Below are 27,296 nucleotides of genomic sequence, written 5' to 3' on the forward strand. Positions count from 1 at the left end.
GGGGGGGGGGGACGACGACACAGCTTTGGGGTGCAACCTCCGGGTTCCTGCCCGCTTCCTGCCCGAAGACATCGCTCCCCCCAAAAAACAACGTGGTTTTTGCAGCAAATAAAACCCTTTGGGGCTTTGTGTCGAGTTCAACAAATGGTTTGGGCTGGGGAGGGGGGGGTGTGGTGGACTTGGGGGTAAGGAAAAACGTGTTTGGGGGGTTTTAAGGGAAATTCAAATGAAGCATTTTAATATTTTCAGAAGGGAAGTGCTTCGGTTTGTTTTTGGAAAGAGTATTTCGAGGTTACTTTAAACTCACCTACACAAAGGAAACAGCCCAGCGCAGTAAAGGATATGCATACCGAAATGTTTGGTACAGCAGGGGGGGAAGGGACTCGCAAGGAAAACAAGCCTTTTCAGTCGATCTGCAGTGATTCTGGGAGGGGGCTGGATTTTTAGGAAACCGCCAGACTCCGGGAGCGGACACATGGTGAGCCCTGCTCCATCCAAACCCTCAGCCCTGCACCCGCCACTCCCTGAGCACCCACCATACCTCACCCCAGGGTGTCACCCACCTCCAGCCCCTCCCCAGATACCTCCTGTTGTTATTCAGATCCAGAAAATGGGGGTGAACCCCATCCCTGCTCCTGAGTCCCACCCGTGCACCCCCCGGTGTATTCACGGCTGCGTTTTCCCCAACTCTTCTTATCCCCCCAGCTGCCCCCCACGTCCACTCCTCCCGTTTCCAGTGATGCTGCTCGTTCAAAGGAAGACAAATGCAAAAAAATCATTTCATAGGAGTTTATTTCCATCTCCATTTGCCTGCATTTCTGCAAGTCCCCCAAGCTGCCAGCCCCGATCCTCCAGGAATTTTGGCTGTGAGGGAATGTCACCGTCCTGGTGTCCACAAAGTGCCCAGGTTGTGTTGGTGGCAGTGTGAACACGGGAGCAGGGCTGTGACCCAAGGCTGGTGGTGGTGGCAACGCTGGCCTCATCCCACTGGGAGAGTGGACATTGGACCTGGGTCACCAAGAGGGGATGGTGGCCAGGAAGATTTTAAAGGAAACTTCCAGAGAAGAAGCCCAGCCGTTGCGTGGTGGCCAAAGGGCTTGGCTGGGCATGGAGTGCCTCGGGGAAGGAGAGAGCAGGCAAGAAGCAGGATGGACAGGTCAGAGCATCATCGCTTGGACGCACAGGGATGAAATCAGGTCTAAAAGCCCAGCTGGAGCTAAAAGTACAAAAGAAGAGCAGGAAGAAGGAGTTAACACGTACCCCAGTAGCAAAAGGCAGATCAGCTCAGAGAAAACGAGGGTGCACTGATGAAAGAGATGCTTTTTGTCTCTGTGTCCACCAGAGAAGCCTGTTCCCAGCCCCTGGGGGTACTGGCACAGGCTGGGAGAGACTCAGGGCCAGCAGAAGGGGTACAAGAATCTCGGGTCCTGCTCAAAGGTCCCCCAGCCTGGAGCCTGTCCCCACCCAGCGGGTCTCAGTGATCCATCTTGTCTGCTTCGACCCGATGGATTCGCTCCCTGCGACCCACATCATGTGCTCTTGACTATGACCCTTCGTTAATCATGGCTAATTATTACCAACTGTTCTAGCAAGTCTTGGCCCAGGAGGTGGACAACTGACAGTCTGGAGCGAGTGGCCTGCAGAAAGTCACGAATTTGCCATTTGGAGACATTTATGGTCCAATTATGCAAACGCTGGTGGGGTGGCAGCTTTAGAGCATTTGCCCAGAGGGACGGAGGAGCTGGTTTCTTCACATGGCTCTCATCTCTCTGTTTCCATGATATATGGTTTGCTGCTGCTGCTTTTTTTTTTTTTTTTTTTTTATCAAAGGGGTGAAAATGAGATGCACAGTTCTTCATCTGCTCTACTTGTTTTGTGCTACAACGCATTTTGGCCCACGCCCCAACATTAAGTGGCGCTTAATTTAGAAGTTAAATAAGTGTGAAAACCTTTTAGGATGATAGTTGCCAAATAAAGATTAGGAAAAGAACACAAAAGAAATTACAATGAAAACCAGCAGTATCATTTTTAGCCTGGGCTTTTCATTCCAGTGATTACTCCTTGGAAACAAAACCCAAGCCATCCACATGGCTAGAGAGAAAATAAGGGGAAAATAAGCACATTTTGCACCAGCTGGCTCTCGGCCACGGGTTGGTGGAAGAAAAGTCTTGTGGTCCTTGCCACGATGAACTGTCCAGCTGGGAGAAAGAGATCTCCAAAAACCTCCTGGAGGATTTCTACATCCCAATTTGCTCAGCACAGGTCAGAGGTGCATTTAAGAAAGTGCCAAAAATCTGCTCATAGGAAATTTCCCTGAAATGCGAAGTCTGGACCCAGGAAGGCGCTGCTTTGTGGGCCCCGCTGGAGAACGCGTCTGGACCCAGGAACGCGCTGCTTTGTGGGCCCCGCTGGAGAACGCGGGGCCATATGGCTGCCTGTGGAGGCAAGGCCATCGCGTAATGAAAAACTCATCATGAAAAACTCGTCAGCAGATGTCTCGGGAGGCTGACGCACGGCCCCTTCCCGACAGAGCGGGGAGAGCAGCGAGAGCCTCGGCCAAACCTCCTCTCACCAGGTCCCCTGCAGAATCGGGGTCAGGCAAAGCTCCTGCCTGCACTAACACTGCCCGGGGGGGTGCCGGGGATGCTCCCTCATCATCTGGACAGGCTGGAGAGGTGGGCCCGTGCAAATTGCATGAGGTTCAACCAAGCCAAGTGCAGGGTCCTGCTCCTGGGACGTGGCAACCCCAGGCACAAATACAGGTTGGGTGGAGATTGGCTGGAGAGCAGCCCTGAGGAGAAGGACTTGGGAGTGCTCATGGACGAGAAGCTCACCATGAGCCGGCAGTGCGCGCTGGCAGCCCAGAGAGCCAACCCTGTCCTGGGCTGCATCAGGAGAAGTGTGGCCAGCAGGTCTCGGGAGGTGATTCTGCCCCTCTGCTCTGCACTCGTGAGACCCCACCTGGAGCTCTGTGTCCAGCTTTGGAGTCCTCAACACAGAAAGGACATGGACCAGCTGGAACAGGTGCAGCGGAGGGCCATGAAGATGATCAGAGGGATGGAGCACCTCTCCTAGGAAGACAGGCTGAGAGAGCTGGGATTGTTCAGCCTAGAGAAGAGGAGGCTCCGGGGAGACCTTAGAGCGGCCTTTCAATACCTGAAGGGGGCTACAGGAGAGCTGAGGAGGGACTCTTTGCCAGGAAGGTAATGATAGGACAAGGGCAAATGGTTTTAAATTGGAAGAAAAAAGATTCAGATTAGATCTCAGAAAGAAATTTTTTACTATGAGGGTGGTGAGACACTGAAACAGGTTGCCCAGGGTAGTTGTGGATGCCCCATCCCTGGAGGGGTTCAAGGCCAGGCTGGATGTGGCCTTGAGCAACCTGCTCTAGTGGGAGATGTCCCTGCCCAGGGCAGGGGGTTGGAACTAGATGATCTTTAAGGTCCCTTCCAACCCAAACCATTCTGTCATTCTGTGATTCTATGATCTTTGCTCCGATTTTTAGGTGTTGCTGCAGCCGAAGTCAGGAGGTGAGAGGGGAAGTGGCCGCACAGAGGATGCTTGGACATGGAGACCTCCGTGCCCATGTAAAGGTGTTGTGGTGGCAGCATCTGCTGCGGGTCCAGAGATGCTCAGGGCTGTGCTCAGCATCTTCCCGTGGCAGCTCCAAGCATTGGGCTCTGCCTTGGGGTAGGGAAAGGGGCTGGGGGGGCAGCTGTGCCATCAAACTGAGCTGATGTGCCCCATCTTTGTGCCAGCCTAGCAGGACATGGCCCACCGGGGAAACACACACAATGAGTCCCCTCATTGCAAAAGGAGGAAGGTTGTGGGGACAAGCCATGGGCTGTGGTGGCAGGTCAGGACCTCGCCTGTGGTGGCACCATGTGGCTTCTGTTGGCCGGGCCCTGCTGGGGCTCAGCCTGGCTCTTATCACAGAGACGTCTGCGCACGGAGGAGCCGTTGATCAGCCCCAGACACCATTGACCGGGGCCAAGATAAGCTGAACACACAGTCCCAAGGTCATCCACTCTCTGCCAGGCACGAGGCAACCTTTGAAGCTCTGGTTTCTGCCCTGGAGGGGGTGGAGAGCTGGTACAAATCTTTGAGAAATTAGGGTGACACAGCACAAACAGCCACCTGCCTCTCTCTTGGCTGCTCTGGACCGGGCAGGGCAGACGAGGACTGATCCTGCCCTGTTCCCAGCAGAGCAGACATCTCTGAGATCTGCTAAAAAAGGGGAGCCTCAAAGCCACGGGGCAGGGTTCTACCCCCAGAGCACAAAGCTGGGGAGAGGGGACACCCTGGGTTGGTGCCAGCCCCTTGCCCGCCTGCGCAGTCCCCACCGGAGATGGCACGGCTGCCGTGGGAGGGATGGAGGGAGCCTTGGGATGTTCTCAGGACTCAGCAAGGGTCTTCCCAGGATTTACCACCCCAAAGGCTGGGTGAGACTAAGCTGGGAAAGCCCTGCAGGACCCAGGCTCCTGCTGCCCAGCTTGGCAGAGAAGCCCAGACACAGTCCCTTGGCTGGCAACCAGGGGCTGCTGCACCCCCAGGAGCTGTTTGCCTGCAGGGCTCTGCCCCACACCCTGAGATCAGAGCTTGCTGCAGGGGAGGCCCTCAGAGGTCATCTGGTGGTTTTTGCACAACAAAGCCGTGGGCTGCTCTTTTATCTTGTTCTCCCTCCCCTATTATCAATAGTTTTTCTGGTCCAACTGGATTTCCCTGCTGCCACATCCCCAACAAGAGCGAAGGTCCCCACAGTGGAGGTGAGGAGGGTGAACCTCCCCACCCCTGTGCATTGAGGGCCTGCCCCAAACCTCTCTCCACTTGGGGAACGTAAATAGCATCTGGTTGGTCACCAGCAGAAAGGTTTTTGTGCTGACCTGGAGCCAGCACACGCCTCTGCTACACTCCCAGGGCACCCGGTCAACCATGGCTGCTTGAGAGCGATGCACCTGGAGGAAGCACGTGCTCCATGCTGGGAAACCAGGCGCTGGTGTCCAGCTCTGCCTGCTCCACACCTCAGTTTCCTGCCTAGGAACAAGAGAGACAGAAGTGACAATCTGGATGTGCCACAACACTACCTTGGAGCCATCTGTGGTACACACAGCGGCTCCCTCTGGCACCTGGTTGGGCTTGGTCTTGGCACCCCAAGCCCCCAGGAGCTGGTGCAGAGCCCATCTCATCCCCACTCCTGGTCAGCCCAACTTTTCAGGCTCTGGAGAGCACAGTTGGGCTGACCAGGAGCAGGGACGAGATGGGAGATGGGCTCTGCACTGCCTGCTTGTCTCCAAGGTGCATTCCCGTCCCCAAGCCCAGCAAGTCACAATCCACAAGAGTGGGTGTCAGGAGGATGGGGCTGGTCTTCTTTCAGTGGTGCCCAGGGACAAGACAAGACAAGAGGAAATGGGCATAAACTTGAGTATAAGAAGTTCCACCTAAACGTGAGAAGGACCTTCTTTATTGTGAGAGTGGTACTGGAACAAGCTTCCCAGGGAGGTGGTGGAGTCTCCTTCTCTGGAGACGTTCAAAACCCACCTGGACAAGTTCCTGTGCAACCTGCCCTGGGTGGACCCGCTTTGGCGGGGAAATTGGACTAGATAATCTCCAGAGGTCCCTTCCAACCCCACGTGATTCTATGATTCTATGAAGTCCCATCCATCATCTTCCTCCCGCTTCAGTCCCAGCCCCAGCCATGGAACTACATGCCTGAGAACGTGCAGCAGGACGTGGGCCCTGCTTCCCTCTGCTAGACCTGCAGCCGCCCCACAAAAAGGGAAGGAGGTGGAAACCAAACAAAAGATTCAAAGTCCTGCCAGGAAGGTGACGCCGCGAGAGCTCCTGGGCAAGGAAGGGATTTGTTTCCCACAACCTGGCAGGGAATATTTAGAGGCTGTTAACTCCTGGGGAATCCAGGGAGGAGCTGGGCACGGCTGTACCAAGGGCTTGTGATGCTCACTGCCAGCTTGGCAAAAAACAAGGTGGATTCTACAGCAGCTTCCAAGCACCCTGAAGCACAGTCATGTGTTTCTTCATCAAATCGGGCATCTCTGTTCAAATCCATCAGACCCGGAGATCCTGGCTGGCAGCGGGGACGGACGCTGCTGGTGCTGGCACTGGGTATGGTGCCCATGCAGGAGGAGGAGTCGCCGTGCCCAAGGCATCTCTCAAGATGCCAGACCTGGTCCCGCTGTTGGTTCCTCCAGCGCTGTGCCACGTCGCACAAGCCAAGGCTGCACCTCTTCCACACATGTCCCCAAGGAGCTCCTGGGCCATCAGGTGGATGTTGCAAAGTGAGGGACACTGGGGGACACCAGTCTGGTGCTACACGGGCAGCTGCAGGACATGGCGCTCGGACATGGCCTGTGCCAAACCTGGATGTGCCAGACATCGCACGATGCTGACAGGTCCCTGAAGAGGAGCTGCCACCTGGTGGCACCGGGACAATGCTGTTGGCCTGCCAGCTACGAGGAGCTGGGTGGGGACATTTGGGGTGGCACGGACTGTTGAGCCACGCTGGGGAGGCTGGGGCTACTCCGGCACAGCCTGGCATTGCCACTTATGCCCACTGTGGACACTCACCCAGTGGGGGACTCACCCAAGCCCTGCATCCTGGCTGGGAAATGCCACCTCCAAATGTCCTCAATGTTCTTTTCAACTTTCAACTTTCCAGTCCTCAACTGGCTCTGGACGTGATGCCATAAGGTTAGGTGGCTCTGGTGGGACACAGCTGGACTTGTGCTCCAGGGGACGTGTCCCCGTGTGTGCCACACCTGGGCCAGCCCATGGTGGGACAGGGTGCCTCAGTGCAGGAGCAAAGCAAGGAGGCAAAAGGGACTGTCAAGTCAGAGCTGCTTTCAGAGAGGACATGGTTTAGAGCTTGCTGGGAAACTCCAGACCACAGCAAAGGGCCTTCTCCAACCCAGATTATCCCGGGTAACACCAAACTATGTCAGTTGTGCTGAGGGGACAGCCTGGAGGGAACAGGCTCTGCTGGTGGAGAAACCCTCCTGGGAAGTTTCCTTCCCTTGACTCTGGGAAGCCTCAGCCACAAAGAGGAGCTGGGCACCAGGGGAAAGCGTGGGCTGGGGGCTGCCAGCCCATCTCCAAAGCTTCTTCCTCGCCCACCCGGCTCCTCTCCCTCAGCAGGACTCAGACCCATCTCGCTTCCCAGAGGAGAGGAAAACAAAAGAGGAGGAGGGGGAAGGAAAAGGTCTAAGAGAAACTTCTTCCAACTTCTGGGGAAGAGAAAAGCCCTATTCAGGGAGGAAGAATACCCGGTCACTAAGCAACCCACAGCAATTCGGTACGGCCCAACACATGGGCGAGGAACAAAGCTGCCTCCAGAGCCTGGGGACAGGGGACACCAGCTGTACACAGCCACCACGAGGGGCTGAGGCACCCAGCGGGGTCCAAAGCTCCTGGGTGCAGGAGTTTGTCCTCGGTCGGCTCCATCGGGCTTTCCTTTCACAGGGAGGCCATTTCCTGCTCAGGAAGGATTTCTGGTCTGCTCCAAATCCCGTGGCTTCACATACCTCATTCCCAACAGAGGCACAGAGCATTTGGGATGGCTCCCTGCTCCCAGGGACACTGCAGGGCTTGTATGGGCAGAGCAGCCAAAGGCAGGCTACACCCTCTCCCAGATAAACTGAATTCTTCACGTAGATTGTCAATGTGGGGGGTTGTTCCCTGCAAACAAGTTTAGTGAGACATGAGAAACTGCTTGGCACATGGGATAAAAAGGGACAAAGGAAATGGGGCTTGGCAAACCCTGCTGACAATCCCTGCTGAAATGCCTCCCCCGGAGCCCGGGGGGTCCCTGGAGACACTGCTGCCCCCAACAGAAATGCTGCACAAAAGGAAAGCCACTAGCAACCAGTGCAGGTCCACTGGGACCAGTCAGTGTGCAGCTGGACCCCAGTCCAGAGCGTGATGAGCCCGCAAAGATGGGCTGGACCTGCCTGAAAATGGCTTTTCACCTTTGTGGTGTCACGAGGAAAACATCCAGCTCTCCTCACATTTACCTCCAGCATTTGATACGTCCAGAGAGCAGTTGCTGGGACAAGGACAAACTCTCCAGGTGTTTACCCACTTCCTCAGGGAGGTGTTTGGCCAGCTCTGATCCCCATCCTGTGACAGCAAGGTGAACAAGTAGGGGATGCACAGGGGTGTCCACACAAGCTGCAGAGCACTTGCAGATGGAGATGTTCTCATTAACACTCAGTTCCTGCCCTTTTCTGGCTTCATCATCCACTATCTCAGCCTTTAAGCGACTGCTCTGGCTGCACATTCAATAACCACATCCCACGGGGTTGCAATGAAAACTCAGCTTGGCTAAAGCAGTGTCATTTATTTATTTATTTACATGTCCAGCAGCCAGGGGAGTCCCAGAGCAAAAGCCACCAAGCCCAGCGTGCCTGCTGCACCACAGAGAGCCTTCATCTGCCCTGGAGCTGACAGGTGGTGCTCCTTCAGAGGTGCCATAATGAGGCCACACTGGGAAGCAGAAGTGAGACTCATTCTCTCTCAAATTAGTCACCTGGAAATGTCCAGTCCATCCACTTTATCTGCAGGGAGCAGACTGGAGCAGCACCTCCAGGAATTAAGTGAACCTGAGACAGAATCTGTGTGTCCACCTCTGTCTACTGACTGCAGAGGGAGCTTCCCTTAGACAATACACTCAGCTCCAAGATGGGCACCACTAATGGAGAGGATCCACCCAGAACAGAAGTAGCCCCAGCCTGAGGAGCATCTCCTTGCAAAAGGAGAAAAACCTGGATGAAGATGCAGGACACCGGACCACATGCTACCCAGATCCACCCTGGATTCTCCTCTCCCACTACAATCATCAGCAAGTCTTGCAGCATGGCCAGATGGGACAACCCCATTGCCATGCTGCGTTTTCTTGCTGTTCTTCTCCTGGTCTGTAGCATTTGCACATTTGTAGAAACATTGTGAGAGAATAAAGGTGCTGAAAGAGGGAAATATCTTTATGGGATGAAATGTGCCTGAAGTCCCCTCATTGCCGTGCTGCATTTTCTTGCTGTTCTTCTCCTGGTCTGTAGCATTTGCACATTTGTAGAAACATTGTGAGAGAATAAAGGTGCTGAAAGAGGGAAATATCTTTATGGGATGAAATGTGCCTGAAGTCCAGAGCTAACCTTGGCTCTGGTGGTCCTCTTCCATTCCCAATGACAGTGTTGCAATTTCCCAGGCAGTGGCCCTTGCCCATGCAATCATGGCCTCTGGTAAAGCTTCATGATATTCTCGTCGTGAAGCTTTTTCCACACCTGCTTCTCCAGGTTGAAGTCGTGGTTAGTGTAGAAAATCAGACGTTTCCAGTCCTTGTCATAGTAGTGATCCGAGTACTTCTCGTGACCCTCTGTGATGTAGCCATAGGCACTCACCTGGGGAAGATGGGAGGGCTCACTGGGGAGAGGGACCGAGGATGGAGGGAGTGAAGTGACATACAAGACACAGTTCCCAAACAAGGAGGGAGCACAGGACAGGGCTGCCAGTCAGGGCTCCTCCGAGTGACCCTGCATTCAGGTCCAGAAGGACCAGACTGTGGATGCTGGATCCAGAGAGCCTGCTCTCCTCTCACTGGGAGAGCGGGATGGTTCTCAGGCCACAGCAGGCTTCACAACCTCTAGGTGAATTATTTGGGGCTGTTTCTTTTGTCTTCACTCTGCTCCCTCACGACTGACAAAAGAACCCATAAACCCTCAAGGCAGATATTAGGCAGGGCCAGAGCCATCCTTGCTCCTCCTGTCATCCTACATCCCTTCCAGACAGTGTCCTTACCCGGTCACAGAGATGGAGGGCAGTCAGCAGCAGGAAAGCCCCTGTTGTTGGCCTGTACAGCCGCCAGTAGGGCTTTTCCAGAGTTTTAGATTTTAAAAACCTGCAGCAGGAGAGAAGAAAGCAGAGAGCAGTTGCTGGGTGCAGTGGTTCAAGCTGGGCACACCTTGTCCCCCTGTGGCCTGGATGGCATCTTCCCTGCCAGCAGCAGTTTGTGGCCACAGGAAGCATTTCAGAGAAGCCATGAGTACATCCACGTGTGTGGGTACCACTGTGTAATCAGTAAAGCCCCAGCCCAGCCCAGAATTCTCCATCACCTGCACCGCGACCTAAACCCAGCTCTGCTCCAGCTTTATGGAAGTGGTAGTTCTTGAGGCAGCGGGGATAAAGAGGGGGTGGATTAAAGGATCTACTATGTCAAAGCTCACTCTTAAATCAGTCCTTTGCCTCACAGCACAGAAATGGCTTTGAAGCTCCCTGGTACGTCTTGCTCCTCATCCACATTTAGGAGTGAAACGAGACATAGCAAAGGTACAGAGGAAGGTCACCAAACTCAGTAGGTGCTGAAGTGTTTTATGCCAACAGTTGTTTGGAAGGAAGGAGTCCACACCAGGAAAAAATAGCATTTGAGCCCTCTTGGCCTTGGAAAGGACCCAAGTCAGAGGGGAGATGGCAGAACAAGAAGGGAGGTGGGAGCCATCTGGCACTGCATTTGCCTTCTCTCAGAGAAGGAATAACTTGGCTCTCAAGGAGACCAAAATGTAAACACAGCCGAAGCAGGGCACAACAGGAGCTCTTCTTCCTACATCTCTTGGTCACGTGTGGCCCACGATTGGCACATCTTACAGTGACAGTGTCCAGCAGGCTCGTGAAAGGATTAGAGAGGCAAAGAAGAGCAGCCAGGCCAGGCAAATGCACTGCTGAAGAAGTGTCTATTATGGTGTTGGAGGGCACAACCAGCCTCCTGAGTAAAGAAGGGATCTTGAGAGAGAAGAGCTGTTACCGAGCCTTCCTCCAAGGTGATAAGCAACAGAGAACATGACAGGTTGGTCCCAAACTAGATCAACTATTCTGGCACTGTGGCACTATTCTTCCCATATCTATAGCTGTTATTTGCCCAGGAGACCTCCTTTGGATGCAGAAAGCCAAATTGTCCAACGGGTGTTGCTTCTCCAGCTCACAGATGCGGGATGTCCACCCATGGCTAACATCCACTGCAGCACCACAGAGAATGTGAACTGCCTGCACACGGACAAAGCTTACCCCTAGTCTGCTGGGGTGGCTGAACTGTGGTTATAAAGGAGTGAGCTGGGAGGAGGGAGCCCAGAGACAGAAATGGTGCTGGCCAGAAAAAAACAAGCCCGTTAGAGCACATAATCCCCAACTCACCTGTTTTTCATGTATCTGAGGAAATCAGGGTGAACCACCAGGTATCTGTCCATGGTGAAATCTTCATCGAATCTCTCCCGAGGCCTCCCCCTAAAGACAGGAATGGGAAACTCAAGACAAGCTCTTATATTTCATGGCAGCTGGAAAGCAACAGCCCTGATGCACTTGGTGATAAGAGAAGAACCACAAACCACAAACACTGTTAAGTTATTCTGCAACACTTCCCAGCTTACAACAAAGCCCCCTGACACATAACCTGGGTGCGTTGCAGAGGAAGAGACCAGGGAGGAGAGGAAACAACAAGAGACAGAAACACTGAAAGCATGTGCATGTATAGACAAGAATTGGTGAGACCAGGCCTTTGTCTGCAAGTAGACCACCATGAGCAGACACCAGGCCAGACATCATATGATCATCCCAGAAGACCACAAAGCTCTCTCCAAGCTCTGGCCACACACCACTGAAATCAGCTACTTCTGGGATGGAGGCGTATTTGCTACAGCAGTGCTCAGAGGTGGAAATTTTCTCAGAGGAAAGAAGATAATTCTCCAGATAAATCTGTAAAGAGAGGGAGGCTTTAGCCTGGCTTTGCCCTGGCCTGCAATTCAGCAGGGCTGAGCACTGGGGAGAGGAAGAAAGCACAGCAGAGATGCCCAAACCAAAGGGTGTACAGATGGGGCCAGGTAGTTTGACACGTACTCGTTCAAGAATCCTTCCCTGATGTTCTTGTTCAGCAGAAGAGCCTTCAGCCACTCGTAGTCTCTAGCTCCCTCTAGGAAGTGAATGTATCTGACGTGCTAAGAAAAAAAACAGTGAGTGTTAAGGAACAGCACGAGAGAGACACTTCCTTTAAAAACAAAAAGCAAGCAGGCATGTAGGCTCACTGAGGTTCTTGGACACACATCTTCAGTCTGCAGTTTTAACTATCCTGCAGAAGCAGCGTGGAGATAACACCTAATGTGCAGCTACTTCTACAGCCCAAAGAACTGGGCTGGGACTGATGCAGTTGCCGCTGCAAATACTCACTGCGAGCCAAGCCAACGCAGGTTCCCTCACTAAGGGTAATTAATGCTCAAGGATTAATAGGGCTAAAGGAGCCCCTTTGCTCCTCATGCACGGCAAGATCAGAACTGAAGGCCACAGACTGAGAGCATCCCATCAAAGCTCTGCACGCATACAGCGTGGACTGGACTTACTTTTTCCCGTGGAATGTTGCTGAATCCTCTGTGTCCCAAGATCTGGAGAGAGGACACCAGAGAGAAGGCCGTGAATCCATAAAAGGAGGTTTTTGTTCCCACGTCTTTTTCGTAACCTTTGATTACAGCCCCGCTCACCCTGGCCATGGAAATCAAACAGAGGAGCAGACTTAGCAGGTGACCACTGAAAACCCTCACATCCACATTTATAACAGGAAAAGACAGTGTTAGTCTGGAGGAAGGGAAGGTTAGGCCCATTTGAGCTAAACCTCTTAATCTGCTGGAGAGCCACTTTCCCCAGCTTTGGAGATGGCTCTTTATGGCTCCTTTTTGAACCCAGGCTCTTCCTGGGTGTTTAGCAACTTTCCGATTCCTTTTTGGTTTTTCACCTCCTGCATCAGTTATTTTGGCACTTCAGAGTCTGTGCAAAACCAGAAGATGTGAAGTTATCCAGCTTTTATGATCTACTAGCCAGAATAATCTAGCTGTGTATCTTCTAAGAAGGAAGCTTGCCTTACCTGAAGACGTAGTCATGGGAGTCAATCTCCTGGCCCATCCCAGAGTTATTCAATATTCCTCCGTTCCCCACGACAGCACAGCTGATGCATGTCGGTGTGCTGCTGTTGCTGTTGGCCAGGAGCAGCTGCTGGTGGGGTTTTGGGGGCAGCAGGGACATGACCTCTTTCACTACTGTAAAGCAAACACAGTAAAGAGTTAGCATCAAAAGCCTTTGGGATGGACAGAGTGAAACCACCACAGTTTCCATCATGAGATCCATCTAGCCTGATGCCTTTGACATAGAGATGCTGAAAATGTCCAGCTCCTGGAGATAAGGGAGTTTGAAGGTCCCATCCTGACATGCCCTGAGGGACTCACGTGAATAATTCAGTTCCATGAAGCCATAGGGAGGTGCAAAATGCTCCAGGCGGTTCCACTCGCTGTCATTGAAGTATCTCTTGTCTGTGAAGAGCATGATGTTGGACAGGAAAAGATCCCGCAGCCAGTCAGACTTGGCAGCTTTGGCCTTCACCGATTCAGAGCAAGTCTTGAAAAACAAAAAGAAAACAATAAGGGCTGATTAGCAGGGAGCTGACAAACCTGACTGAGTGCCAGTGCTTGTGTATGAGAGTATCAGAAAGCAGCACAGAAGCTCCAGTGGTACATCATCCATCCCCTTCAGTGTCCCATCACCACGTACACGAGGTATAATTTCAGCGCTACATCAATAGTAGCTGGTGGAAAGTCACCTACAAGGAAGCCAGGGTGACTCCAGGTCTCTGAGACTTTCCTCTTCAGAACAACAGGCCTACAATGCTCAAATGTTTTACCAGCTTAAGGCCTCATTAAATGATGAAAATTAATACCTGTAATTGGTCTAATCTAAACACACCCAACAAGGTCAGGAGTCCTGGTTAGCAACACACCTCACAAGGTCCCGACCTCAGACTGCACGTGAACAAACATACTGAGGAACATGTGATGTCACATCACCATTATCACTCCCTTTAAAGATAAGAGAAAGCATGTGAACAACTCATTCAACATCATAAATGTTGAATCACAGAGAAGCATGTGGCTGAGAGGGCAAACCAGCAAGAAACCTAACAAGAGGGGTCACGCTGCAGCTGGTAAAGAGTCAGGCTGTGTGTGCAGATGGAGAGCAAACAACTCCACTGCATTTCCCTCCCAGTCAATCTGGTGTCTACTATCTTAGATATCTTCCACAAATACCTACTGAGAGACAAAACAGGAAACCAAGTGGACCCACGTGCCCGGCTCAAATCCCCAGCAGTGACCAGACTGCGCTGCCAAAGCCTGGCTGTGTACTCCACAGCTGAGCCGGGTGCTCTGCTAGGGATGAGGGTGACAACCCAGTCACAGCCTGACGAGACAGCCCTCATTCTGCCTGTCACAACAGGAGTGCAACCAGAATAACACCGTGGAGGGTTTCGTGTTGGCATCATTTCACTTGCAGCACATTCCATGTCCAGAGACAGGGACATTCCCTTCCTGCCCAAGCTGTACTTTATACTGCCCAAGGCTTGGTACTTCTTGTGCCTCCCCAGCTAGAATGGATCAGCACCAGAGGAAACAGGGAAAAGTCTAATCATGTATGAAATGAAGGAGTTGGGAGTGCTTTAGTCACTCCTTCTCTCTGCAGAATTAGGGATCAGGTTTGAGAATTAGGGATCCAACATGCGATGTCTGGATCCACATTTTCACTCTTCTGCATGCACTTTCTCCTCTCTTCCCTACTGAGGAAGGGTTTTCCCCAATCTCAGCCATTCAGAGCATCATCCAGATGCTCTGCAGCCCCAGTTACAGGGGCAGATGTTTTCAGCTTCCTGCTGTGACCTGTTGTCTCCCATTTCTCTGCCAGCTCCTGCTCTGCTCTTCTGAGATGGCTCCACGTGTCCTGCAGCTCATCAGATGAGAAGACAGGAACATCTGGCAGTTGATGAGCAGGATCCCATTGACCAAACCCACTGTGTCTACAGGCAGTAACACTGGGCAGGAGGGGTGAGGTACTGTCTCATATGGCATATGCACTCCTAGTCACGCACTCTCATTTGTATTCTGGGTGCCTCGAGACCACAGGGAGCCCAAGAAGAAGGATGCACATCCTGCACCACAGAGTGGATCATCTGCCAGGCCCTTCTGTTGTCTCTCTGTCAGGCTGGGCCAGCGTGTGAGCTCAAGCGTTTAACAGCCAAGTTCCACGTTTAATAGTCCCAGATCTTTGGATAACAGGGGTATCTTTGGGGCCAGCTGCTCCTCTCCAGTGACTCAATGCCACACTGAAGAGCACGTGCCATCAGGAAAAAGAATGGCTCGCGCTGCCAAAAGGGGCAATGGGGAACAATATCTAAATGCCACAAGGGAGAGAGAACTCAAAAATGAAACATTAAAAATAACAAAACTCACCATAGTTTTGGTTTTTTTTATCAGCTCAGTTCTTCTACCTCTGCTCTCTGCATGTCTCCCAGGGCATCCTGGGCACCTTAGGGTTGGGGAATAGGATTCTTTCCAAGAGCTTCCAACCTGCTCCACTGGGAAAGGTTTGAGCAAAATCACGTGGTGCCTGCAGCCCTGACAGTCCCTCGGAGCAACATCTATGTTCCCCCTAATGCCACCAAGATGACACATGGCAATGGTGGAAGACTGCAGCACCAAGACTTTAAATAGGCAAATAGCTCATCTCAGACCACCAAACTAGAACAAGTGTTCCTGTCCTACACCTTTGTTCCTCCCTGAGCACATGAGCAGTGTCTAAAGGCCACTTACACCCATGTATTATAAAGACCTGTCCCACTCTAGAGAGGTCACCTGCCTGTCCAAGCCTTCCAGCAGCAGGGGTGTCAGGGAAAACTGCTCTGGGTAAGTTTTACAAAGAGTTACCAGCATAAGATGGGGGAGAGAGACAGTACTGTGCACCACAACCTGCCCCATCTGCTTGCTGAGAACTTTGCTATGGCTTATGACTTTCCTAAAGGCCCTGTTCTTGGAACTGAGTAATTATGAGATGCTCAAATTTAATTTTAAATTCTTTCCAAATACTGATAGCTATAAAGGGAAGGTCAAAAATATGGTCAGAACAAGAGTTCAGTGCAAAACAGAAAAGGAAAAGACAGGCTTTCAATTCCACAGCTGTTAAGACAACCTGATAGTGGACACCAGACTTAACGTCTCAGAAGATGACATCAGTAATATGATGTACACAAGCAGAGGTGATCGTGAGAACTAACCTTCAGAACAAGGCTCCCAAAAACAGGATCTGCAAGAAAAGTTTTGAAGTTGAAACTGTGCAAGTGCTACCGCCTTGACCGGCACAACTGTATCATCTGAGATTCTCATCTTCACCTCTACCATAACACTTCACCTGTGCTGACCAGGCCTACAGTTGTTCCTCTTTACCAAAGAGGACCAAAGCAAGATTCGTTGAATGCCAGCTCTGTTACGAATTATTTGTTCTGCTGTGATGATGGTTCAACACGTGGCAAGAAAATCCTAGACAGCAACCCAGCATGCTGGGACCACCTGAGGCGTGGAGCTCTGAACAGGTAAAGAATCTGCCTGCTCACTACAAGTGAGTACATAAAGTGTGGAAAAGATGAATTGACAACAGCTGGGAAATAGTCTCCTCTTGTTGATAATAAACCACGAGAACAGTAAAAATGTTACTTTTTAATCATCATTTCTCCAGTGGGGCACACACTCATACAGTTGAATTTTTGCCAATATTGACAGAAAACCTTAAAGGTGGGAGCAGTCCCCCCCCTACTGTCTCCAAAGCCGGCAGGTACACGCTTATCAAGCCTCATCTAACCCTTTTTCCTTGACCTTAGCTTCAATACCAGCCAATTAACAAAGACTTTGTTCTTGTGCACTAAGACCTTCCTCACCATCACTGCCAGAGTCATTCTTCAGAGCCCAGCACGGCACAAGCGTCACTGCTGCCAGAGCTTGTGACTTCCTTTGGTAGGTACGTGCTTGCACGAGCAGGCACACGGAGATATCCCTGCTCCCTCACCTTGACCCTGCCTGTTTTCTTTGGCTGGGCTGCATAAAACAAAGACCAAGGCAAATCTGGGGATTGTAAACCCGAGTCGTCATAGGAATGCAGATGTGGGATTTCCCAAGAGATCGGGTGAGAAATGGGACACCTGGATGAAGACTACCATTTAGTGCCAGACCCCTAAGGCCTGCCCGTGGGCACCACAAGACCAGATGTAACTCAACTTACCTTACAGTGCCATGTCACAGGGAACACACACGCTGCACTGTGTGCCTAAGTCCCCTACGCAGTATATCAAGGCGCCTAAAAGTGGGACCACCTCGTAGCACATCTAAGAGGAGAGATATTTTCTCCAGTTTCTGACTGGACAGGTTAACTGAGTCGTACATACTGGTCTCCCTCTCTGGGTTCCAGCAGCATCTGCATATACCAGTGAGTTGAGACCTACCAGCTTGGAGATCATCCTCAACTGCAAAGGGCACACATGCCCAGGGGACAGCAGACAAGGAGGTCAACATGGAGGTATCATTCTTGGTGAACACACATGGTCATCACACCTACCGATGACGGAGATGAGTTGTCCAGCAGGTACTTGTCCTCAAAGTCCCACCGTGGCTCAGACGTGAAGTCAGCAGCCCTCAGTTTCTTCTTTTCTGTCACTGCAGCAACCCGAGGAACAGAGGTTACAGTTTTCACCGGTGCAGGAGGTTCTTTTGGCTTTGTTTGGTCTTTGGATACGTTGTTTTCATGAGCTCCCTTCACCCCAGAGGATGGTTTCACTGTTGTCTTCTCCTTGGCTCCCTCCACCCTGGGAAGTAGTTTCACTATTGTCTTTTCCTTGGCTTCTTCCACCCCTGAGGCTGGTCTCACTGTTGTCTTCTCCTTGTTTCCCTGTACCCCAGGGACTGTTTTCACTGTTGTCTTCTTGATTTCCTCCAACCTGGCAGGTGGTTTCACAGTCACGTTCTCCTTGGCTTCTTCCACTCTGGCAACTGGTTTCATCGTTTTCTTCTGCTCCTCCTTTCCTTCCCATTTTTGTGTCCTCTCAACCGTATCTTGTTTGAGTTTTGTGATCCCCAAAATCACCTTTAGAACACTCCTTGAGTTCCCATTATCAGAATAGTTGAGACCCTGTTGCTCTTGGGTGTCCATTTGTAGCACATCTGGGGCATGCTGGAAAACGTTCAATTGCCTGAATGCAACCAAAGGAAAAGCAGACACATCACACACATTTTCCATTTAACACCAAACACCTTCCAGCCCATTTCTCTAGACTCTGAGTCCCTCCCTGCTCCAGAGCAACCGCTGCCTACGACCACCACGCTCACAGGACTTGCTTGGCAACTGCCACTAAGGTTCTGCAGGATGCTTTATGAATTCAATTTCAACTTCACCACCAACTTCCCACACCGTTCTGGCCCGAATGCCGCTCAGCTCCCCAGCAAGCAAATCCCAGAGGCTCCCCACTCCTCTTCAGCACTTGGCTCATGGAACATCCACGCTGGCAGTAACTGCAAACCAGCACGGAACAGCTTTGCCCTGCACCAGGCAGGACCCCTGGCAATGTCCCCAGACTCACTGCAGGAGATGCTGAGTTGAGGACATGGCACACACCATGGAGGCAGCCATCTGCCTCTCTCCTTTGCCAGCAGAGCCAAGTGCTTCAGTGACAGAGCATGAAGATCTTCCAGAATTCAGGAAGGGAAGTCAAATAAGAAGCGAAACTCACCCCTTTACCATACATCACTTCTCAAGCATTGGGGACCACAAGGTGCTTTCTCCTCTCCTCCTCCCCCTTGGCCAACTAATGCTATGGCATCCCACAGCACTCGGCAGGTACCTGTGTCTTAAGACAGGCACTCCGATGCTATTAAAATACACTCTGAAGCTTAAAAATGTAAAATCTCTGCATTTTCAGCAATCGCCTCTAACATTGCAGCTGCCCCATTGCCTGACTCAGAGGCACAGGCAGGTACAAGGACGTCACAGGAGGATACAGCTGCCAACAACAGAAGAGCCACCTGCAACGAGACTGGGCTGAAACCCAGAAAAAAAAAAAAATCAAGGCAGAAGTGGTGGATTTTTGTCCCAGACGTTTGTTCTTATCAGCACATGGCTGGAGGGTGGAACAGGAAAAATGAAGGTGAAAAATTTCTGCAGCTAAGCTTTTATGTACAGCAAAGCTTTACAGGATAAACCAGTGTAGTTGAGGCAGCCCCATTTCACACTCACCCTGGTTTGTTTCAGAGAGCTGTGGATTGCTTCTGAGCTGATAAATGGGGAAAAACCACCTGTGCAGAGAGCAGGCTGTAGATAACAGCTCGATGGCTGCTGAAGCTTCAGAGTGGTACAGCATTCATTAAAGTGACTAGGAAATTATCAACTAAGGAAGCTTTTAAAAATCATTTTGTATCGGATAAATACTTGAACCTTTCCAGTGCTATTTCTAAGTCAAAAAGGTAAATGGTGGTAAATGGCCTATCAGCTCTTCCTCTACCTCCCCTCGTAATCATTAGCCAGATTGAATAAAGAATGCAGCGGTTGCTTCATGTATAAACTTGTTACTGTTTACTGCCTGGTAAGAGGAAAGATTTTATATATACACTGTAAGAAAGGAGAAATTTAGTAAGATAACTCAGATCTTAAATCCATGGAGGATTTTCTGTTGTATTTTTAAGATGATGTTTAAAATTTTGACATAAAGAACAAATGAAACAGGACAGTATGAGAAGCCCTCCCCGCCCCAGACCTTCCGTACTTGCCGTTTCACGGGGCACAGTTTCCATCCCAGCTCTATTACACCTCAATTTCAAACACTGTGCCAAACATACAGAGACCAAAATGTCCCTTCACATCCAAAACCTTGCTCCCTGCAGTCAGACCCACATGACCAGGTGCTCGTGCCTACACAGGATCCTGCTCTCCTGACCAGCATTTTAAATGCAGACAACTGGTCAAAGCAGCTCATCAAATTTCAGGCTCTGGAGTCCAGCTGGCAAACAACTGCAGAGGCTCAATGACATTTAGGGTCATCTTCCTCTGCATTTACAACACCCTAGGACAAATAGAGTATAAAGCCATGAAAATGCTACTTGGTGTATTTTACGTTGCATATAAAAGGTAACGAAATGGAACTGATACACAGATAACCACATGCAGCTCATGCCTACTTGTGTTTTACTTAAGTTGCAAAAATATGGACATTTCCATTATGTGAAACTACAACAGAATGGAATGGCTTCAAGCAGCTGGCCATGGAGAGCCAGTTCTTGTCCCAGCTCTATGACCAGACAACCAACTTCACTTCTCTACACCCTTCCCTTCTCTTCACCTTCCTTGTGCAGATTCCAATCTCTCCAGAGAGAGAGAGCTGTCCTCCAGGTGTGCTGTCAAGTCACTGGAACTGAGTTAAACTGATGTCACCTCCAGAAGAGCTGTTCCCAGCCTCACCACTCTTTCTTGCCCCCACAGCATCAGCCCAGAGAGGTCTAGCTGAAAACTAACCCCACCAAGACAAGGCAGACAAGCTCATTGGGAGAATTTGGAACTCATGAGGGGAGGTAGGGAGGGTGGGGAGTGATGTTTCCTATGCACAGCACAGGGCACCAACACCTGAGGGAGCCATGCTTGAGTAGGAAAGGCTCAGATACCTGCTGTGCTCATGCAAGGAACTGCTTCCTGACAATGATGCTGGAGACATTTCACTGCAGTCTTCACTGCTACTCCCTCCACACCCATTCTTGTAGGATTTACTTGACCATTTATATAAAAAAATAGTATCTATCTTGACCGTGTCTGCACGATTGGTCTCCCAGTACGCAGCATATGTGTATTAGGAATCAGATGTGAAACTCACTGTAAATTGAAGGGTATCCCACCAAATTGAATGTCCAGTAATACAATCTGGGAAGAATGATGTCCCCCTGGGAGCCACCAGGAAAAGCAAATACTATGTAGTCCCGAAGTATGAAAACAGGTAGCATTAGTAATGAATAAGCTGCTTTCTTAAACTGCCACACAAGGAAACATTACACAAGGAAACATTTGTCCTCAGGAATATGGTTTAGTGATTTTTTTTTATTGCTTATTTCTTATTTATTTTTTTTTGTCAGAGTTAGGTTGATGGTTGGACTAGATGATCTTTAAGGTCCCTTCCAACCTAGACGATTCTATGATTCTATGATTATAAACTAGTGACCCAGCAGAAGCAGGTTTTTGACTGCGGACCTTCCAACACTGTGCTTTGACTGTACACAACGTGGTCTGCTAAAGCAAAGCAGTCATCTGGCTCAGAGCAGAAGTGTGAGGTTCAGGGTGAAAAGACACAGAAAGAAAGAAAGAGAGTACAAGCCCTCTATCCCGACAGCACACACCACAAGGAAGCAGGTCTCTTACCTTATAATCCTTGTCTTTGACAAGCCAAACGAGAAGTTCAAATTAGCAATGAAAATGCAAAAGTTTATTAAAACAAAGAGCCAAATGAAGGCTCTGGGAATTTTAGGAAGCCTTCTCCTGAAAAACCACATGGTGAGACACCTGAGAGCAACAGAGGCACTGCTGCTGCTCCCCAGAGGTGCTCACTAGGCAGTGCTTTCCAAAGGCGTGTTGAATGAGTGGGCTGGTCTTTTCTCCAGATTTCCCTACAAGAACGTGCACACCCTCTCTCACAACATTCTCAAACATTCCACACACTGACCCAATTCCTCAGAAAAGACAGTGGCTTTGCACTGGTTCCCATCTACCACCCAAAGGTTATTGCAACACAGAGTTGGAAAAGAAACTCCTTTCACAGCAAACACTGGAAACTCCCTACATTTTCCTTAATGAGGTATGGCTGGTGTAAGAAGGAAACCCTTTACCTCTAATCTGGTGTAAGCATCACTGGGAACATTTGTGTGAATTATAGAAGCAGCCATAGTTACAGTCAAAGAAATGAGCTTTCAGACTGCTAATTGCCTAAGGGCTCAGGCAAGATCCTTGGCATAACCAAGGATCTTGTTCATGCAGTACTTGCTTATAGCTCCCAAGGGCTCAGGCAAGATCCTTGCCATAACCATAAACAGATCTTTATTTTCTTGTTCATGCAGTACTTGCTTATAGCTCCAATCCAGAAACAATCCCTGTTCCCAAAAGTTGATGGCTAGATACACATCCATTTTACATTGTCACTGCTTTGAAACAAGTCAAAGTAAGACTCCTTGGAAATCCACCATAGAACAAAGGAGTTTGGGTTTAAAGGCAGATTAGTGCTTGGGTGAAGCATTAGAGGACAGGGTTTAGAGTCAGACAGCCCCCCTCCTCTTTAATAAAGCCAACCTGCCTTTAGGGCAACTGGAAAAACTTTAGCTCAGCATTTCGCTTGTCTGAAAGATGCCAACTCCAGCACCATCCAACCCTGCTATTGCTGACAAAATCGTTACGCAGTCCTGCCTGCAGCTCAGGTTCCCCAGCTGGCTCAGGAGCCACTTCACCAACAGCACCAACATACACTCTTCAGCTGCTCTTCTCTGTGACCTCTCAATGAAGATTCCTCCAGCACCAACTCTAGGACTGGTCTTTTACTTTTGGCTTTTGAACTCTTGCCCCATCACTTCACAGGGATCACTGAGTGGTCAGGAGATGACAGCTATGTCAGTTCACCACCGAAACAGGACATGGATGGATTTGAGTCTGTGGCTAGCTGTAGGATTTAAGAGAACTATATCACCCTGCTAAACTCCACAGTTTATTTTTGAGCAAAGCCTGTTCAAATGTCAGTTAAAAGAAAGCTTCACTAATGCCATGTGCACACAAAAGCCTCCTAGGGCAACGAATCTCTGCTACAACCCTAGGGGGTTGCACTACACTTGATTTGGGCCATGACCATATTCAGACCTGGGGTACGTTGCTTCTCATTGACAGGCAGCACCTGACAATCCCCCTCCCCGTCCCGAGTGCCACAACATGCATCTCATCCTCTTCTCTCCATGATAACCAGTGGTCTGCCTGGAGACTGATCTCTGGCAGCCCAGAACACATCTCCCCACCAGCAGAAGGCAAGGTCAGCAGAGAGGAACACCACAGCCAGAAAAACACTTAACCTGTGCCACAGATGTAGTTTTACAATGCTACAGCAAAGGGCTATTTTAACTCAGGGGAGCCATTAGATATTAACCCTGACAGTTCAAGGGGACATGGTCACATTGCTTCTTACAACATAGGCTGCTTTTGCACAGCTCTTGTAAGAAATTAAGCTCAGATATAAAAAAGCTTTTGATAACAATATCACATATCTCAGAAGTCAGCACTCTCACTGCTACTGACCACCCAGAGAACTGCAGACGTTTGCTCTAAGTGACAGGAAAGCCAGTTTCACACCTACCTTGTACCCTCCACACAGCACAGCAAAAAGCTGTAGTAGCTGAAGTCCATACTTCCTGACAAGTTACTCTCACTGGATTTAAGTGGGTTATCAGAGGACCTAGGAGAGAAAAATGAAACAATAACACAGGTTTGAAAAGCTCCTTGAGGGGAGGTTGTTAGTCCAGGATAACACCCTGCCTCCATCTACAGCAAAACTTATCACTATTGCTCAAACTGAGCCCAGGATCAAAGGAGATGTGATAAACAATTACAGACACTGAGAAAGGGATCAGCCAAAGGTCCTGCCATATTCCAGGGCAGCTCTCATGAACTCCAGGTAATTCTAGAGAGGTTGGCAGCAGGTCTGGGTGTGCAGCAGGCAAGTAACAACTCTGTGCCCACAAGATCTCCAACAGGACACTCTTACAGGAGCAAGTATCAGTCCTGAAGCACTGATACACACCGTACACAGCAATGGCCTCATTTCAGCCTCTTCTTTCAAGGCCTTCAGGCACACTGCTTGGAAGAAGCTGCTTGTGTGTGACTACAAGGCTTTTTTTGTTAATAGGATACCAAAGGGAAATTCTAGAGAGAGCAAACATTTTCCTTCAAGCTCCTCCACCTAACATTACTGCCCAACCTAGAGCCACAAGGGATAGCAAGATTCTTCCAAGCAGAAAAAGACAGCTTTCCTTGATTTTAAGGAACTGTGCTGGCAATTGCAGAGAACGTCTGTAAGACTCTGTGTTCAGGAAAGACTGTGCTTGAGGGAATATCCAAATCTCTGGCAAGCACATTCGCCAAAAGCAGCCTTGCTATGCACAACACACAGCTTTTCACCTTTGGGGTTTGAGAAAAGAAAACCTAAAAAACCCAATCAGAGTACTGCCTTTCACTTCCTTGGAATACTATTACATCATCCTCCACTCTCAGAATCAGTCTGTCAGAACTCAGGCAGCCAGGCTGCTTAGCTCAAACAGGAGGTGAGATTGGGAAATGGGGATGTATTGTAACTCCTCAGGGATGGACTGGTGTAACCTGATGCCAAGAGCAGAGCTTCTCCCCAGTAAAGCTCTGTAAGAAGTGTGATTCCTGGGATACACAGGCCTCCCAGCCCACTGACAGGAAGATAAGTGAAGGCTGCACCTAACACAGGGGTTGGCAACCTCTCAAGGGCCACAGGTGCCAGCCTCCTTTTCCAAAGGAGAGGTTTTTCATGTTTCTCTGGCAATCCTACGGGCAATCCCAGGAGATGCTGCTTCTCTCGTGGTGCAGAGACCCCGAGCCCAGCACTGCTGCTCTGTGTTCGGTGTGTCCAGCTACTAACATCAACGCCTGCACCAGAACTTCTATTCTTTATTGCTGTGAAAACAAAACCTGCTTGTTTTTTTAGGGAAACTCCACCTGAGACCATCAACCAAAGACGGTTATCTGTTAGTTCTTTTCCATCTCTAACAGTCCATTTAATTCCACATCCGCTTAATTACATCCTTAGTTACATCCTGGACAGATAAAGGCAGATTTGCCTTTCTGCTCTTTTTGTTCATAAACAAACGTTATCTCCGTTACATCTTACGCTGTGTGTGTTGTGGGTGTTGGCTAGAGCCTGAACTATGCCAATGATTTATCTGTGTGCACGTTCTCCAGGGGGCTGTGTATCACATCTTGCTTACCTGCCCATGCCCTGTGTGTGCTTTCCACTCTCCCATGACTCTGGGCTGGGGAACGGGGCACCACAAGGATACAGCTGTTCTATGAATTGATCAAGGTTCATCGTAGGACAAATTTGTCTTTCAGCGACGTCCACAACATACCAAACCAGTATTTGACTGGAAGCTCGTAGAATAAGGACCTGGTGATGAAGCTGGGGATGTTTGGACCTGTTCACAGTATTACTTGGTGATATAAGAACTGAGCAAGTTATAACTGGAAGAGAAAAAGAAGAATGGCATTGCCTGCAGCATGTGACTGCTCAGTGGTCATGCCTGTGGGTTAGCAAAGGCTTGGCTTGGAAATGTTAGGTTCTTGTTTTTCCCTCCCAGTTCAGTAGTCATCCTCAGAAGTGCATGCTTTCAGGTTAGGAATCCAGAAGGGAAAGAGATTACAAGAGCAAACTCTGCACAACTATTTGTCTTGCTTTCACCAAAAAAAATCTGACAGCCCAAGCTTGCCTTAACTGCACAATCACTGGCCATTTTCCAGCAAGTCCCTTCCCTTCTGCACCAAACCTTCTCTCAAAAACACTGAATAAACACCCAGAGACAACAGCATTTATCAAGGCAAAGCCCCCATCTCTTCTACTGCTGCATTTCCAAGGATACCCACAGTTTTGTCACAGAGCAAAGCCTTGGAGAACTGTGCCAGGAGGTGGGGAACAACTTAGTGAACCAACTGGTCTGTGTTCTCCATGGGCTGAAATGCCCCAGGAGAGAGAGACAGCAGCTTTCACGGTTGAACGCTAGCAAGTGCCTCCTTAGTGTCCACACAGCAGAGTTGCAGAGAATAGAAAACTTGTTGGTTTTTTATTAGTGCTCTTTTGTCTGCCCCACCCAGCTAAAGCTCCAGTAAAGTAACTGCCTTGAATCTGTGTTGTAACAGCAGATGATATGGGTCTAAACTGGAATATTTCTCCCTCTCCCACATGGTAATGGGAACACAGGCAGGGTCCTGCAGCCAGCTCCCACACACCACGGAAAGTCCTTGCCTGGAGCAATCACTGGGAGATGGGGTACAAATGCTCTGAATTTGGCTATATTGTGGCTTCTGGTCATCGGAACTTGTTTTAGTTTTTTCTGCAAGCACCCCCATTCACCCCATCCCACTTTAGATGCCACACTGAAATTACTCTGCTCCCGGCATTCCTTTCTCAGATACACAAAGCTGAGAAGACTGAGGAGCCACTTCATTTGAGAGAATTAAAAAAAAACAACATAAAAATACACTCCCAGTAACAATGGCTGGAAACGTCAGCTGGAGTTGTTTTAGTTTTTTCTGCAAGCACAGTGACTACTCAGCTATTGAGCATGTTCCCTATGGCCACAGCTATAGGTGTCCACCTCTCTGTACAGCTATTGAGCATGTTCCTTACGGCCACAGCTATAGGTGTCCACCTCTCTGTATAGGCAGGGTCCTGCAGCCAGCTCCCACGCACCACAGCAAGTCCTTGCCTGGAGCAATCACTGGGAGATGGGGTACAAATGCTCTGAATTTGGCTATATTGTGGCTTCTGGTCATCGGAACTCAGCTATTGAGCATGTTCCTTACGGCCACAGCTATAGGTGTCCACCTCTCTGTACCGAATGAAGCAGACCAAATCTTCCATCACACTGCTTTTTGAGCTCTTCCCCATTCACCCCATCCCACTTTAGATGCCACACTGAAATTACTCTGCTCCCGGCATTCCTTTCTCAGATACACAAAGCTGAGAAGACTGAGGAGCCACTTCATTTGAGAGAATTAAAAAAAAACAACATAAAAATACACTCCCAGTAACAATGGCTGGAAACGTCAGCTGGAGTTACAGAGGCTGGAAAGAACCAGCGCTCCTTTATCCAAATGCCTCCCTCAATAGCCTTTTGTCTGTGCCATCCCAGCAGGAAGCCCAGCATATCACCCCAGAGCTGACAGACAGAGAGACAAAACTGACACCACTTCAGGGCTGATTTAGGTTGTGGCATTTTTTTTCCTTTTAAAATCTATTTGATGGAAAGGAAGAAAACATTCTGATCCTTGACTAGGAATCTCTCAGACAGCTGTTGCCCAAAGGAGCAGGGCACTGCAAATGCTCTGAATTTGGCTATATTGTGGCTTCTGGTCATCGGAACTTGTTTTAGTTTTTTCTGCAAGCACAGTGACTACTCAGCTATTGAGCATGTTCCCTATGGCCACAGCTATAGGTGTCCACCTCTCTGTACCGAATGAAGCAGAGCAAATCTTCCATCACACTGCTTTTTGAGCTCTTCACCATTCACCCCATCCCACTTAAGATGCAACACTGAAATTACTCTGCTCCAGGCATTCCTTTCTCAGATACACAGAGCTGAGAAGACTGA

The 27,296-nt window shown here is 49.9% G+C and overlaps 1 protein-coding gene across 1 annotated transcript; it reads right to left on the reverse strand.

Annotated features, from left to right (window-relative positions):
• Positions 1-9,023: 9,023 nt before the first annotated feature.
• Positions 9,024-21,479, reverse strand: ST6GALNAC1 (ST6 (alpha-N-acetyl-neuraminyl-2,3-beta-galactosyl-1,3)-N-acetylgalactosaminide alpha-2,6-sialyltransferase 1). The gene is made up of 9 exons (XM_014950527.1): positions 21,298-21,479; positions 17,464-18,094; positions 13,263-13,431; positions 12,905-13,076; positions 12,387-12,525; positions 11,890-11,987; positions 11,191-11,280; positions 9,805-9,904; positions 9,024-9,407 (listed from the first exon to the last, which is right to left on the reverse strand). The coding sequence occupies exons 1-9, from the start codon at positions 21,426-21,428 to the stop codon at positions 9,237-9,239; spliced, it is 1,701 nt and encodes a 566-aa protein (XP_014806013.1). The 5' UTR covers positions 21,429-21,479; the 3' UTR covers positions 9,024-9,236.
• Between the last annotated feature and the right edge of the window lie 5,817 nt (positions 21,480-27,296).

This window comes from Calidris pugnax, unplaced genomic scaffold (assembly GCF_001431845.1).
Source record: "Calidris pugnax isolate Ruff unplaced genomic scaffold, ASM143184v1 scaffold9, whole genome shotgun sequence".
In the NCBI taxonomy this organism is placed as follows: domain Eukaryota; kingdom Metazoa; phylum Chordata; class Aves; order Charadriiformes; family Scolopacidae; genus Calidris; species Calidris pugnax.